The sequence below is a fragment of the Wyeomyia smithii genome, chromosome 2, assembly GCF_029784165.1.
Source record: "Wyeomyia smithii strain HCP4-BCI-WySm-NY-G18 chromosome 2, ASM2978416v1, whole genome shotgun sequence".
Classification (NCBI taxonomy): domain Eukaryota; kingdom Metazoa; phylum Arthropoda; class Insecta; order Diptera; family Culicidae; genus Wyeomyia; species Wyeomyia smithii.
This window is the reverse complement of record NC_073695.1, coordinates 116,855,091-116,871,675: the sequence shown is the minus strand read 5'-3', so window position 1 is coordinate 116,871,675 and position 16,585 is coordinate 116,855,091. Positions and strand designations below refer to the sequence as shown.

The 16,585-nt window shown below is 36.0% G+C and overlaps 1 protein-coding gene across 4 annotated transcripts in view; it reads left to right on the top strand.

Moving 5' to 3' along the window:
- Positions 1-1,125: 1,125 nt before the first annotated feature.
- Positions 1,126-16,585, top strand: part of LOC129723613 (cilia- and flagella-associated protein 410) — a 36,568-nt gene continuing 21,108 nt past the window's right edge. For 2 of the 4 annotated variants that reach the window (XM_055677941.1, XM_055677939.1), the window contains exons 1-2: positions 1,126-2,035; positions 15,589-15,654. In XM_055677941.1, coding sequence (XP_055533916.1) covers positions 1,956-2,035; positions 15,589-15,654 — 146 coding nt within the window. In that variant the 5' untranslated portion in view covers positions 1,126-1,955. The remainder of the gene's footprint in view (positions 2,036-15,588; positions 15,655-16,585) is intronic. The other 2 variants (XM_055677942.1, XM_055677940.1) reach the window with 2 other exon arrangements.

Below are 16,585 nucleotides of genomic sequence, written 5' to 3'. Positions count from 1 at the left end.
TACAAATTTCGAAATTCGCGTTGCATGCGAAAAACAAGGAAGGAAATATTTTTGCTCTTGTTATCCCGCACATTTTGTCAATTACATATGGTACGAGGGCGTTGGTGTGAGGCAACTAGCTGACATCTCTACTCTAATTGCATTGTTCTACATAAGTCCGATATACATTATCATTAGATCTCAAATCAATCGATTTTTAAACGCTTCCCATCTCCATGAAATCATTTCACCGTTCAAAATGGTCGTGAAATAATTCCACGCGAAAGTCGCTCCTTCCGTTCTCACTTCACTGATATGACACTCATAATAACCCAGATTCCACGGCAGATGTCACTTTGCGACGTTTTTCTCACTTACGTGAGTCTCGTAATAGGATTTTGTTCACTTCACTCTGATTTCACCGCGAAGTGACTCCCGTAACAAGCACCATCCGCGAAGTGACTCCCGTAACAAGCACCACTGTAGTGTGAACAGCCAAGGTGATACCCGATATCATCTGGCGATATCAGGTGATATGCGGCGTAGTCTGAACAAGGCATTAGATAAATATTTTTGTTGGAGTTACTCGAAACGAAATGCGCAATGCCACCTCAGTTTTTAAGTTATTTCCTTGAGGCAAGACACTATTAACATATATCGAAATATTTCTAATATTCAATATTACGAAGTATTTATCGTTGCATTTTTAGGCACGCCTCTATTAATATCATCATAGCTCATTGACGTTATATTATCGTTGAAGGGGTTGTCAATTGACAGATAAACAATAAATATCAAAATATATTTTCCGATATCGAGTAATATCATTGAAATATTTTGCATGAAAATAAAGGGGTCTAGCCCCTAGGTTATTTCAAAACGAAATCAAGCGAAGTCAAATCTTACCCATTTTAGTGCTACTTTTTACAAGCGTGTAAGACTCTTTAATATTTTGACGTTTCCACAATTCTCACCTTCGTTTTACCTTTTGAACGTTTCTCGTGCTAAAACGATAAATGGCAATTTTGTTTTTGCGATGGTGCTACACCAAAGCTACACTTCTTTTTATCGCCTACACAACCCAAGGTAACTACACTTGAAATGTTCGTTAATGGGTATACGGAACGGTGCAGCACCGCAGCTAATATGAAAGCGACATTAGTTGCTTAGCAAACAACTATTTTATTATTCTCATGTATATGATTCATTCAAGTTCTCTTTTACCAAGTTTACCATTGTACTTTTCAACGTCGAACGTGTCGGTCGTGTGTTAGCGAAGCGGGCGTGTTTTGGGCTCGTGTGGTCGAATAAACCTTTGTAGGAAGAGTATCGGTGGAAAAAAAAAACTTGAATAGCAACTTTGGCAAGATTTCTCTGAGTGATTCGACTTTGTGCGGGTTTATAGAGCAAATTGAAATAGATTTTTTTCTTTATAGTCAAAGAAATTCACTCTTATCAATTTTCGACGATCACTTGCATAAGTTGGAAAAGCTACGGTTGTATACGTCCAATAAAAAAAAAGAGGAAAAACGAATGAATGTGAGTTGATATATATGCGGTTTCCGGAATATCGACAAAGCAATTGCTAAAAGGAAACAAATTTACCGTGAGTAAAATCCAATTGATAAACAGTGAATCAAAAAATCGGAAAGCGCAAGGCTAAAGTATTTATGTTGAAAAGGCACGTGAAGAAAATAGCATACAGTGAAAGGCAAATAAGTGGAACTAGTGCAGAGTCCCGATATAATGAAAGTGCGAAATGAATCAATGTGAGAAGTAATCGCATCGGCCAATCCTACATACGTCAGTTTCTATGTGATACAAAAATGGAGCAAAACAAATAGAAAATTTGATGAAGTTTCGATTGAATTAGTGCTCAACGAGTGGTGTACATTCGGAATACGGTCGTGCTGAAACAGAAATTTGTTTGGTGTCTGACCGCAGAGAGTTTGCTCCTCGCAAATTACTTCACAACGATGGCCCGGCTAACCGAAGAAATGGTTATAGCTAGATCTAAACAGTCGGATTTAGCTGCAATCAAAAAACTTAACTGCTGGTAAGTGATTCCTTTTTTTAAATTTCAACATCAATGAAATTTTTGACAACACCAAATTTAATCTCATTAATTTTTGCACAACGATTAGCCTTTAGGCGACAAAGCAATAATATAGGGGTTCCGTGATATAAACTGCAGGAAGAAAATGGTAGGTTGTGCATGAAAAGACGAAATCTCTCAAGAGCTAGAGTAACTTTCGCCGCGTTGAATATAAATTATTATATTTGTCTTCTTGACCGAAGAGAGGACACAATTTGAAAAATAAAGTAAATGTGCATTTACGTCTGTCTGCGATAAGCTGAACATTGTTGTCAATTTGTATTAGACTAGAATTTTTATGACGAGCTTCAAAGAAATTATTGTTATTTCATCTTCAATAGTTTGAGTATTACTTTATCTCAAATGGATTTTCATGGATTTCATGGATTTTCACTGCAGTTTCGTAAATGCGTAATTTAATAAATAATATTAAGTAGTGGCTCATGATAAAATTCTCGTTGTGATGAATGTTGTTCAATTGAGCAATGTTTTTTTTCTCCTTGTTTATAGCTAAGACCTATCGGTCCATAAAGCATTGACCAATGTTTTATAATGGAGGAAAACAGCAACAAATAATGTACACATACAAACATGATTTGCGTGTGATTTTAGTTTAGAGGGAGTCTAGCACTTGGAAACTCGTGATAAACTGTAATTGTCAGAAACAATATTTTATTTGAAATCTGAATTTTTAAAGAAATGAGAGAAATTTATTAGTTCGAAAAAAAAAATATTCAAAATAAAATTTCACATTTCATTTGTTCAAAGTTTGAAAAAGTCGGCTTTATTTCATTTCTTCTGATGTTTTTTTCTCACTCTAAATGTACAACAGCACAGTGGTTCACGGCCAAAACTGCGATGAATTGTTTTTTTTTGTCCATTTTGATGCTTTTTCTCAATATTTTGTCAACCACTTGACCGATTTTTAGTCTTCTTGAACCCTATTGTTTATAATTTGAAATCGGATCAACTGTTCCGGAGATATAACCGAAATAGTACCAAGACATTTACATAATATACCTACAATAGCCCAAAAATGGTCAAAACTCATCATATGACCATTCAAATGATTTGGAATGATAAAGTTAGGTTAATTGTAACCACATAATGTGTCTAGGTAGGTACTGACCAGTCCTGGACATGTCGCGGTGTTCAATATGTTTTTAACTAAACCGAATTCCGTTATGCGACCTTTCTTTTCTGGATTCCCGTGGAATGCTAATTCGCTAACATTAACGTAATCAGTTACTCGAAATGTAATGCTGTAGGGGTGCATTCGAGCAGGTTTTTATCAGATACTCCAAGCATTGAACGTTAAACGAACTTCGAAATAAAAGCTATAAGTCTATTTATTCTCCATTATAATATTATTATTTATTAAGATGTATTACATAATTATGATGCCATTAGTGAGATTTGGAATAAAATAAAGAAAAAATATTAATTTGAAACAATTTCACACTTACACGTTTTGTTCTCCACGTTGTTTTTTATTCGAAACAGCTGTTTCTTGAGTACGTGTTCTATTCTTATTCTGCTATTAGTCAGCCTATACACCAGAGTAGGGAACCTATACATTAGAGAAATGACAAGACACTCACCGTTAAGGCAACTGTCAACATCGAAACTAGCGAGTTGTATCATTTTGCATTGCCGTTATTCGTTTTGATGATGACAGCTGCCTTAACGGTGAGTGTCTTGTCATTTTTCTAATGTATAGGTTCCCTACACCAGAGAGACGCCGAGACACTCACCGTTAAGGCAACTGTCAACATCAAAACGGACGAGCTGTATTATTTTGCATTGCCGTCATCCGTTTTGATGTTGACAGTTGCCTTAACGGTGAGTGTCTTGTCATTTCTCCAATATACAGGTTCCCTAGCTGCTATGATTGAATAAAGCGCATGAACGTGATACACAATCAAAATAACTTGTGTAAAAAAATGTTCTTGTTCTCTTAAATTAGATGAAAAGCTATCTATCGCTAGTTTTCGCTAACTCAAAGCTTCACCATTTTGAAGCTTATAAATACTATCCCCGAAAAACACGATTTTCGTCCATTCCAAATGCTGTACGAAATCAAAACTCAATGGATTACATTCAAGTTTTATGGATGGATTACATTTCAAATATTTTGAAGAGAAATTTTCCATTGTCGGTTTTTAAATGCAATAGTATTTTGTGTCCTGCGTTGGCGATGATGTTCTAAATTTTCCAGTTAAGTTTCATCACTTTTATGGCATATAAATCTGACGAAAAACAAAACAAAACTAAAACAAAAAGAGTCATTCAAATTTATTGACCGTTCAAGAATTAAACCGTTACCTGCGGATATATAGATATAATGGAAAGGCGATAAGTTTATTTCCAAAGAGATTCCTGTATCGCTTTCAATATCTGGTTGAGTTTTTGATAGGAATAAAAACAACATCGGGGTTTGAAACACATTATATATATTTTCGTTTCTTAGAAAAATGGATAGTCAATGACCAATTGGACTTTTATTACATCGCGTTATATCATTTCAGAAGCCAAAGCCGTACCTGCAAATCCAAGTAACACAACTGGTTTTATGAAAGTTTTATAGCGCTTTTTTGGCTGTATTAACCGCTAAAAAACTTTGATAAAACCAATATTGTTACTAGGGAAGTGACCTGTAACAGGATCCAAATTCGAAAATGACACGCTACTAGTTTTGTTAATCTCAAACAACAAATTTGGTTGACGAACATACACTCAATAGAAAACTAACTCATAATGACTCTTAAATAGCTGAAATCTAACAAATATTCTGTAATGTGCATATAGTTTACGACTGACTAGCGAATTTAGACAAAAAAGTACTGATCCTACTCAAGAGTGCACAACGATGATTTAAAATATACTCGTTTGCTGATAAGATGATGCTACATAAACATAGCGCAATGCGCTGATTTATAACATATCAATAACCTTGATATGCAGTACGCTTGACGAATAGCTTTAAAAGGTCTTCTAGCGAAATTGGGATGTGAACGAAACGAATACCAAATATATTGCCTTACCGTTCGTTACGCCACCCTACATTTATTTGGTCTAGCTTGACGTATCTCGATCAAATAAAGCATTAATGTTTATGGTTACGAAATTGGTTCGCGGAATGTGCAGCATTACGTTGGTAGGTGCATTGTCTAAATCATTGAATGTGCGCTCGTCTATAGACATATTTTGCCCAACATAATACGCACATGTCTCTTCACTACAGCTGTGGCTTTGAGCATGCAAACAGGCGGATGAAGTTGTGGATGCAGCACATCAAGAACTACTTTTCTTCTCTCGCTTTTTTTTATTCACAGTGTAGTTATAGTAAACCGGTTTTTTCACATTGGATATGCGTCGATAGGGTGGATATTTTATTTAACTGCTATGTATATTGTTACTTTTGGAATGAATACCTTATATTCGTTTCGTCACTGCTGAATTCAGATAACATACAGTATTAAAAATTTCGAGCACCTCCCTACGATTGACTAAATCAGGATATTCATTCGCAAATAAATGCGCAGAAATCAAAAAAGCAAATCTTAAGCTTGCTAGCAGCGTAACAAATATATCAACAGAATGAAGTGCGTGGTCGGAAATACTGACTAGTGCTGCCTTTTAAGTAGTTGCTGTAGATATACATATATATTTTCTTGTATACCTACACGTAATGTAAAAGAGCGATTTTATTTGGACTATAGTACCGTCACATCATCTATGTGAAGGCCAAGGTAAAGCAATAATATAATTTATTGACAAAAATGTTACCACAGTCAGCAACTTTCACGCACAAGTTTGAGAAAATTTGAATTCAATTGACTGCCCACCAAACTGAACAAAATACAATTTGCCTTTTTCTTTTTATATTGGCTAAATAATTTTTTTTATATATTTGAGGAAGCTTTATCGAGAAAGTAATCCCTAATTTAAAAAAATATGTTTGTATTATTATGTTTGAAAGCCAAGAACCAAACCATATATTGTTTCCTACTGTATCACATAAAAAAACTGTTACTTTTCCACCAACAACTATGCTTTATTTTCATGAACTACACTCGTCTGAACGTAACTGTCACTCATCAAATATTCAAGTCTACTGCAACAAATAATATCAACAAAACTATATTACAGAACGATGTACAATATAATTAGAGTTAAAATATATTATATTTGAATTGATTTCTTTAAATCGATAAACTATTTAATTTCGAAGGATTATTATAAAAATGTTATTACACTGGCATTACTCAAAGTATTGTCTATCGTTTGGCATTACTTTTCATTATCTTTATGGCAAAGTATTTAGATTTGATGAATGAATCAATCCTTTGTTTGGTATTTTCGAAGTTGTCGAAGTGTGAAGTGAGTGATGAAAAACAGATGGAGTGATGTGTGGTGGATATGGTGAGTGGTACACAACTCCTCCACTCCAATTTCAACGTTTCTAAATCAGTTTGCATTACTCTTGAAACATGAGACATGGCTTTGTCGTGGAGCAAAATCACCTTGCCATAACGATCTTAAAACTTTGATGTTTTCTCTTTTTTCGGCTCAACTGCATAAAAGCATAGCATGAGTTTTATCCTATGAATATCCCACTTGAGCGTTGATGTCGATTCATGGCAGGGAAAACCTCGCGATTTTCTGGACTAAGGATTGCAGACAGTTGTTGGACAGAAATGATTGGCAAAAATGCCCATAGTGAACGTTTCATTTTAAAGAATTTTTGACAAAACATGAGTAGGCTTGACAAATCATGTTAAATAAAACTTTGTATTTTTCCAGATATTTAGACCATTCTAACTCAAGGCTGATTTTAGGATTTTCGGCTTTTCTAAAATTTATTTTTCTTGTGTTTTAACTTGGCAAATCAGTTTGTAATTTTAATATAAATAATAATGTTAAAATGTGACAAACAATACAAGCATAAATAAATGTTCATAATTGCACAACTAATTAAAGAACACTTCGCCTCAGGGGCGTCTTGTGGTTTTTGAACCTACTTCTTCAACTACAAACTTTGAAAATCACAGTTTGGGGAAGTAATTTCAATCATGTGCGCAAAAAATGCAAGTTATTCTTTTTGTTACTATTCAAAAATAAAACTCAAAACTAATAAAATATAAATATAAATTTGGAGTTAGAATTTATTTTTTGCCTGGCGTCCCCGTGTGCAATGCTTAGGTTAAATCAGTCGACGAGTCGCCCCTCCTTCGCCTACTATTTAAAAAATTCTATTCTTTTGTACTTCTGAAAAAAACTATTGTGCCGGTCACGATTGTTCAATGGGTACAAAAAAAAATCGAACACATTACCGTTGCAAAAATTAAAACTTGCTTTGAATAATTTGGAGTCCTTATAACGTATTTTCGATAATTGCCCTGATAGACGATGAATGGCCATCTCCACATGCTTCACATGACTTGTGGTGGTACTGTTGATGTAGCAGCATGTTAACTTAAAAACATCAGATTTAACTAGTTTTCAACAGCAGATTCGAAACATCGGCTTTGACTAAAGCTCAAAGAAGCAAACATTAGTCAACCTGTTGCTTCAGGTCAAAGGCTCTCTAATAAAAATCAAATCAAATCAACCAGTTAATCTGTCGAGACGGGAGACTGTTATTTTATTTTTTATTTTTTTTGGTGCTGATATGGAGGAAGTTATAGAAATATTTTCCTAAAAATTCTTTAAAATGAAACGTTCACTATGGGCATTTTTGCCAATCATTAATTGCAATCAAATTAAAAATTTCGATTATGTACAACATTTTTTTCTTTCTAAAAATCCAAAAATAATTTTTATTCTATCTTACGACAAGATTTAAAAAATTTTCAATGACAACGATTCTACATGGGTAAATCCAAAATTTTTATTTACTATTGAAAAAACTAGTACATATGATTTCAGTGTGCATTTTTTCGCATGTCGAACAATATATTTTCTGCATTTCGTTCATAGATAACATGCTAGTAGACAACTAATGTTTTCAGACGCACTTTTCAAAATTCAAAAATTATCTATTAAAACATATACCCTGTTTTCAAAAATTCCATAAAAAATTCCCAATTTTAATACTTTACTTCACTTTACTTACTTTCATGGCAGTAGGTCGACTGTCAAATCCAAAATACGTCTCCACGTCACTCGATCTTGGGTTAGTCTTCTCCAATTGTCCCTAACTTTGCCTTTCGTTTCGCAAAATGACTGCGGTGCGACTCTATACTGACAACTTTTCTCTCTTTTTACTCTAAAGCCCTCATGAATAAGCTATTCATGAGAGTTCAGATACAGGTAAAGCTTACACAATGTTAGTTAGCCTACAACCAGAGAGGTGACATAGAACTCACCGTTATAGCAACTGTCACACCAAAACGAATAACGACAATGCAAAATTATACAGCTCGCCCGTTTTGATTTTGACAGTTGTCTTAACGGTGAGTGTCTTGGCGCCTTTCTGGTGTGTTGCACACGACAGCTAAACTGCGCATGCATTATTCTTTAGAACATGACATCCTAGTTTGTTAATTTCAAGGTTGTCCTGTTGGTTTGGCCTGCGCTTTCGCTAGCCGCCTGTTGATCGGCTGCTGCTGTCATCGATGATATTGAACTCGCACTCCTTAGTTTCTTCTCTTTCTTAGGCCGAATACGCCGATACGAAGCAAACCGTTTCATATATGTTTCCATTGTTGATATTATTCCCCACGTGAGTAATAACGTGTTTCACCCAGCCTCGCTTTCGTTATAGCAACGGCCTTACTTTCGTGAATCATAATAACCTGACATCTCAATCGGATTTGTGCCGAAGGATGTCGGACTGTAAAGACTGTCATAAGTGACAGCTTGGGGGAACTAACAGACATAAAAGGATGAAAAATAACAGCCCGTTTGGCATTGCATGTTTTGCTGTCATCAGTGGCTATCAGGCTGTGTACCGAACGTTTGGAAAGCAGGCAATACAATGCAATACAATGAGAGCCTAATTAGTTTAAAATTTGCCGCCATTTTCAAAAGCCTGTCCCTAACACTCACCGATCGGGCGTCTTTGTCCACACCACATATGCAACGAGTACGGGTACTACCAGACCTCTTTGGCTCTCTATTGAATATTATCTTCGCTGGTCGCTCCTTCGACATTCGTGCTACGTGGCCAGCCCACAGTAGCCTGCTGTATTTCATCAGCATGGTGATATCCGCATGTTGGTATGCTTGGTACACCTCGTGGCTCATACGCCTGCGCCACACTGCATTCTCTAGCTTTCCGCCAAGAATTGAAAGCAGGATCCTATGCTCGAAGTCTATAAGTGCCTCCTTCATCGACCGACACTTATGGACGTAGTGCAGGCTTGCTTGATCTACTGATTTCTCTATAGATCTATGGATTTGTTCCGCTTCTACGGATGTACATTGGATGCGTGATTCTGTAGATATACATAGAAATCCGTAGAATTTTTACACGAAATAGTTGTGGTCTTTCTGCCCGAGAGTACCGCGCAAATTCCGTGCAAACATGCATGCTGCGGGGTCCAAATTTTAATATATTTTTTAAAAATCTACTTGTGGGGGATCCCGCGTATTATGCTTTTGTACTTACCACTCTTATAGCTTTTATGCGTTTTGAAACCGTTGATTCATCGAGCAATGTGACCAATTCTCCATCTTGGACTTCATTGAGCTGTTCTGGACATTTTTGACGTGGGACTACGTCTTTGTTTTCTATACTGGTATGCATTCTGTAAAATTGGAAATGAAACTGGCAAATGTTGCATCAGATTTCAAACGATAATGACAGCATCACCGCATGATGGATAACAATAACAAGTATGTTGTTGTATAGATAAAATGTTGAACAATTTCGTAATACGCTAGTAATCATTATTTTTTTATTGCAAAGCGGTTAAAATCGATAAAAAGTGACAAATTTACGCGAACAACGACCCAACCACATGCGAGTATTTCTAGCACAGACAACATGAATAGACACCAACCATTCCCTGTGATATTCTCTGTATCAATCCAAAAAAATGACAGAGTCTCCCCGTCCCAATAGGTCAATTTATGTTTGCTTCCATGAACCCAGACTAATTTGATGTCTCGAAGGTGAAGGTTTTTCGAAAAATTTGAAACAACCCCTTGAACAATTTCTAAACCTGCTGTTAGAGCGTAATATAAAATGATGTCTCGAAAGAAAACATGCTGATAATAGCAACAACACCGTAGAGTACATGCGGAGCAGAGCGCCACTGGTTTCTCGTCGTCTATCATTGCATCAGGGACGACTTCTATTCGCGTGCAATCGAAACTGCAATGCTGCTACTGATGGGGATTGAAAGTTTATCTCATGAATATGATTACCATAAAAACCATAAATTACTCAATAAGAATTGAACATTTTTGCAACAGTTATAAGTTATATTTATTTATTTTCTATCTTTGATATTCACTAAATAATCGTAACCGACATAATATCGAACAAGTAAGTTCCTAAAAATACTGATTTATAGAAGAGCAAGAATGCTTGTGAACTTTTTGTCCATTTAGGCCGTTACAAATTTTATTTTTATTTTATGTCACCCCCCTCTTCAAAAATCTTGAATATTGGAAGGGGAAGAAAAAAAAGCTCAAACCGTTTCGTTCATTTCATTGGTTTTCCGACAGCATGAATGCTTAATTTAGCAACAAACAAGTCAGGTGACAGCGAGAGTGTCGTCGAAAGGAAAGCGAAATAAATAATAATAATAATAATAAAGTGTTGTTTTTCAACATTTATTTGAGTGCAAGTTACAAACGTCATAACTTGCACACAAACTTTGATCAATGATATTTCTTTTTTTTCGTCTCGGTGTTATTTATTTTTTGCCACCCCCTCTGCTAACTTTGATAACCTTGGACATAAAAAGAATTCGGAATTTGTATCAGCCTTACTAGGATTTATTCAGAATCTTTTTTTTTACATTTCAACATTGTTAGATTTTTTTTATTTTTAACTTTATAAATTAAATAATATACGTATATTAGCTGTATTCGTGATACAGTGATTGTTGGCAAATAAAACAGCAAGAAACAAAAATGAATCTTTTCAAACTTAAACTTCGTTGTAATTTTTAAATGTTGTTTGCACAAAAAAACACTACAGGCACAACATCACCAAGAGTAAATGAAGTTCTTTCGAGTGTAATTAAATATTGTTCTGAAAAACCGGAGGCTGAGAATTAAAATACGTAAATCACTAAACAAACGAATTTATAGTGTCTGTGGTCCCCATGGCTCTGTGGTTAGCGATGTCGGTCGGCTAGCTCTCCCACACGGTAGTGATATCGGGTTCGATTCCCGATCGAGTCGAGGATCTTTTCGAGCTGGAAATTTTCTCAACTCAGCACTGGGGCACGGTGTATCGTTGTACTTATCCTACACATGCAAAATGTGCCAAAAAACAATATCGATAACGAATTCTCTCAACTAATCTAGTTGATAGAGACCGCTATTAGCCCCCAGGCTAAGCGTGCGATGTTGTTTTTAATTACAGTGTTTAGTCCCACGTCACCATTTCATACAACCCTAGGGCTGTATACCTTGTATTATTTTATCTCCCAAGTCAAAATTTCCAGTTTGATCAGCTGGAACATGCTTATCATAAACATAAACAAGGTGATATTTTCATTCTGTGCAGGGCACGGGAAAGGGTCTATATTTCCAAAAATACGCAAAAATAGGATGAAAAGAGGCGAAAAAGACCATTTCCCGTGCCCTGTCCAAAATAAAACCATCGCCAATCAATTTGTTGACCAATTTTACATAAGAAATGCTATATTCAAGGTATCCAGGGAATTTGGGTTCATTTTTGCCAGTGTGCGTTGGTTGAAATTTGACATCGTCAACCAGCGTTGCCGGTGCTAGGGTAACGGGGGTATTTTGGCCCACATGCATATTTTGGCCCACCCGGTAACATTTTACGCATTTTATCTGATAAAGTCAATGAATATTAGAAAACTATGCATGCAACATTGAACAACACACCTAAGAATCATACTACACTATAATTTTCGTCGAAAAACTGGCTTTAGGTAGTGTTATTTTGAAATTAGTTCATACATATTCAAAGTAATGGCTGAGTCAACCCAAAGTCAAGAGGAAGTGGTAATATACAAGTCAACGTCCGGAAGCTATTGTAACAAATATGTATGCTTTTGAAACAATTCGTTGTTGTAGTAACATCAATAAAATGTCATAGAAGCATTTTGTCTACTCTAACATGTTGGAAAAAGTTGAAAAAGTGGTTAAACGCATGGCCGAAATATGTTTGCCTCTTTCTGAAGCAAAAATATTTTGGCCATACCAAGTTTTGGCATCTCTTTGATTACCGTTCGGCCGTTGCACGTGAACAAAGAAGCAGCTTGTGACAATTTACAGGTAATTACTTCTTAATTTATCATATTTAACGATATGTAATTAGATGAGAATGCCTGTCACACCGCTATAAGCCAAATCAATTTATTTTTAGATGCCTAAAATTTACAAAAAATCACAGCAGATGGATGTTCTCCTCAAACCCACTATTTTTGCTCTAAAAATACCGATGATGATCTTAAATATAATTAATCCGAACTATAGACCGTTCCGATAATTATAAATACACTTACGATCAACCGTCATTTCAAATAACGTGCAGTATTCAACCAAACGTTGGCTGCGTCCTGTTGTTTACATCCAAAAGAAACAGATGCTGTCATTTTTTCTAACATTTAGTGCGAAATTTTGAAAATGCGTGGCCTTTCTCCCGAGCAAAGAAAGCGAATTGTGCACAAATGGGGCACCGTGAGTGGTCTTTCTATAAGAAAATTAGCCAGAGAAGAAGGTATAAGTGTCGGAGCAGTTCTAACCGCATTGCGGAAGTATTGTAAAGAGTGCACATTTACTGATGCCCCAAGACGTGGTAGAAAACCCGGGCTTGTTGATCCCACAATGGACAAAAAGGTTAAGGAATACTACAAGCGGTATCCTTCAGTATCAGTACGAGATGTGGCGAGAAAGCTTGGAACCTCGGCGAGTAACGTTATGCGTGCCAAGGGAAGAATGGGTCTGCAGACCCGTCGGAAGCAGAAGCAGCCAAAGCGAAGTCCAAAACAAGCTGAATCTGTGAAACCGAGAGCTCGAAAGCTTTATGACAAACTTCTGATCGAAAAAATGGGGTGTGTTATCATGGATGACGAAACCTACATAAAACTGGACTATAAGACTCTGTCAGGACCGCAATTTTATACATCACCGAAGGGAAAGGATGTCCCTGGACCAGTGAAAGCCATTTACACCGAAAAATTCGGCAAGAAGGTAATAGTTTAGCAGGCCATTTGTGAATGTGGGAATATCTCGTCCATTTATTACGAATGACACAATGAATGGTAAAATTTACGTGAAAGAGTGTTTGCTGAAAAGGTTGTTACCCATGGTTAAGCAGCATAACAATCCTCCAATCTTTTGGCCCGATCTTGCTTCCTGCCATTACTCTAAGGATGCACTAGGGTGGTATAAAACAAATAATGTCACATGTGTCCCAAAGGAGATGAATCCTCCAAACTGCCCTGAAATTCGCCCTATTGAAACTTTTTGGGCTCTGACCAAGGCAAAGCTGAGGAAATATGTCAAACCAGCGGACAATGTTGAAAAATTTAAAAAAGATTGGCTTAAAGTGGTAAAAATGGTCGGAGAACACATTGTGCAAAAGCTTATGAGTAGTGTTAAGAGAAAAGTTACAGAACTCGCGTATCCTACGAAAAATAATCCCAACTTGAATTGAAACTGGAAAGAAAACACTTATTATCTATATTTCAGAATAAAATGACCCGAAAAATTCTGTATTTTTGGTTTTATTCAAGAAAGATGTATTTATAATTTTCGGAAAAGTATATTTTCATACACGTCTGTAGATATACAGGTGGGCCAAAGTAAAAATTTGGTGGACCAAAATATGTTTTTAGTACTTCGTAGAAATTTTGATATTTCTAGGAAATTTTTCAATATATTGCATTGTTGAACGATGTATATTAAAATAGACACTTAGCTTTTAACAATGGTATAATAGAGTAGGTATTTATGTTGAAAAATTGTGTTTGTTTTTAATGAACTGTGCGAACAATTCCCAAAGTTGGCCAAAATACTCCCGTTACCCTATCAATGTTTTGACTGGCTGTCGTGTGCGTCAAAAAGAGAAGCACACATTTTTATTTGACAAGTCTCTAAATGTGAATTTGTGTAGGTGTGAATAGGCACGTTTGCCTTCGCCATGACAATGACAGCAGTCGGCAACCGTTGGGAACGGTTGGCGGCAAAAATAGAAATGCTTCAATTTTTTGCAACAACAACAAGCGACGGTCGACCGCTGTGCTCTGATTGGTCGAAAAAGAACGGAGCGGTAGCGGTCGACCACTGCAGCGGCTAGTCTGATACAGGCTTTACCACAGCTGCGGCCGCTATCCGCTGCCACTGTCATCTGCTGCCATTGCTATCCGCTGCACTGCTGCTGCTAAGTAAGGACTGTTGTAGTCGCTGTCTGGGACTAATATAGGTAGTTTCGGCTGAAACAGGTTCTTATATAGGCCAAATAGTACATTCCGAATTACTAGGTCTATAATTCAGTCGACCGTGCTTGGGAAAGCAATCTTATAACGACCAATCAGAGGTCGAATTTTGCGTTTTGACAAGGCTTGACAATATTCAAATTTATTAAAAAAATACAATTTTCTGCATTTGGGAGGATTCTTAGGGGCCATCCACATACCACGTGGACAGATTTTTTACGATTTTGACCCCCCCCTCCCCCTCCGTGGACAACTGCCCATATAAATTCTAAAAAAATTGTATGGATCGTGGACATTAGCCAGCCCCCCCCCCCAAAGCTGTCCACGTGGTATGTGGATGGCCCCTTATAAGATTTTCCAATCGATTGCTGCTGATTTATTAGCATTTGAAATTAAACACATTTTTCACTTTTTCAGGTTTTAGATTTTTATTTTACATCTCTATCAAAAGCCGAAATGAATTAATTCAGTCTTATAATTAACACTGCAAAATATCAAAAAACCCGTTTTTGTTACATTTGTGTATTTGAGTTAGATTTTTTTAAATCAACAAAATGTTCACGTAGAGGAAATATCACAACGTCAACAATATAATTATATAGACATTATGAGAACGCGATAACGGAAAGACATCGATGGAATATTAAGTATAAAAAATAAGGCATTCAAAATCGCTATCTGTTTTCTAAAAATATCATTTGGTGGCAAGGATGTATTTCATCTCTGTAATTTTTCAATGTGAATTGATGCAATTGTTGTTTCCCACTGCCATGTATTAAACCAGAAAGATGTTTTTTCTCTAGCAATCCTAATTCAATCATATGCAAGTAATGTTATAGTCAATTACTAACAACTAAAATCAAACAGTAATACATGCAATGAGTGTATTTCTTATGCTTTTATTTGTCTACTTCACAGGGGAAGTGAACTCAGCGACGTTTCTATCATTCGGCGCATGCGAGGAGTGGAGGTATTAGCATTCAGGTATGATATTGTACATGTATGGCAGAACTGCTTTTTCTGTTTGTTAACACAATCAGTATGTGCTGAATTATCAACAACTACTAAACCGCATCCCAGAATTTATCGCTACAAAATCATATTGAGTTAAGGGTATTTTAACTTTGGATTTCTTACTGGTTTTTATTTTTGTGAACGCCGTTACTCGATGAGCAATGTCCACTTGCTAGATCAAGTGAATTTAAATTAAGTAATTAAAATTCAACGAGCACTATCACTCTATACGGACTCGAACAACTTTGAGTCATCTTACCAAATCTTGATTTAAATTATCTGTAGGTTGTTTTTCAAATGCTATGACGATAGAGTTCTGTTTACTAAGTTAGCGAAACTGGGGGTTGTTCAATGCAATATATATTAATTATCAGCATTTCATAACTGAAATAGTTTTCATAACAAAAAATAATAAAATAATACCGAATAAGTTGCAGAATGTGACGCCGTGTTCATACTGTTGTATTTAAAGGCACCTCAATTCAAATCACAACGGTAGGAAACGTTTCATATTTAGTGTATTCGGTATGAGTATTTTTGAGCTAGTACCGTCATATTTATCAGTCTTCTTCTTCCCACGAGTGCGCTTCATTTTCCGAAAATGGACGTCAGGTGAAATAAACATACCCACTATCGCTACATATGCACCATCCCCTTTTCCGGGTTACGATTGGTGTGGGATGTGTGACGATACGGTTATTAAAATCGACATTATCGACAATGTAACTGACATATAATATTTCTCGCTGTAATCGCTGTGATTTTAGTTGTTTTTACCAATTTATTTTTGTTTTTTCAGTGCGGAAATGAATAACTGAAACTACGTGAAAAATTGTTGTATACATCTTAGTTGAGTTCTTCACTTTAATTGATACAAAACTTATGAGCATTCATACATTTT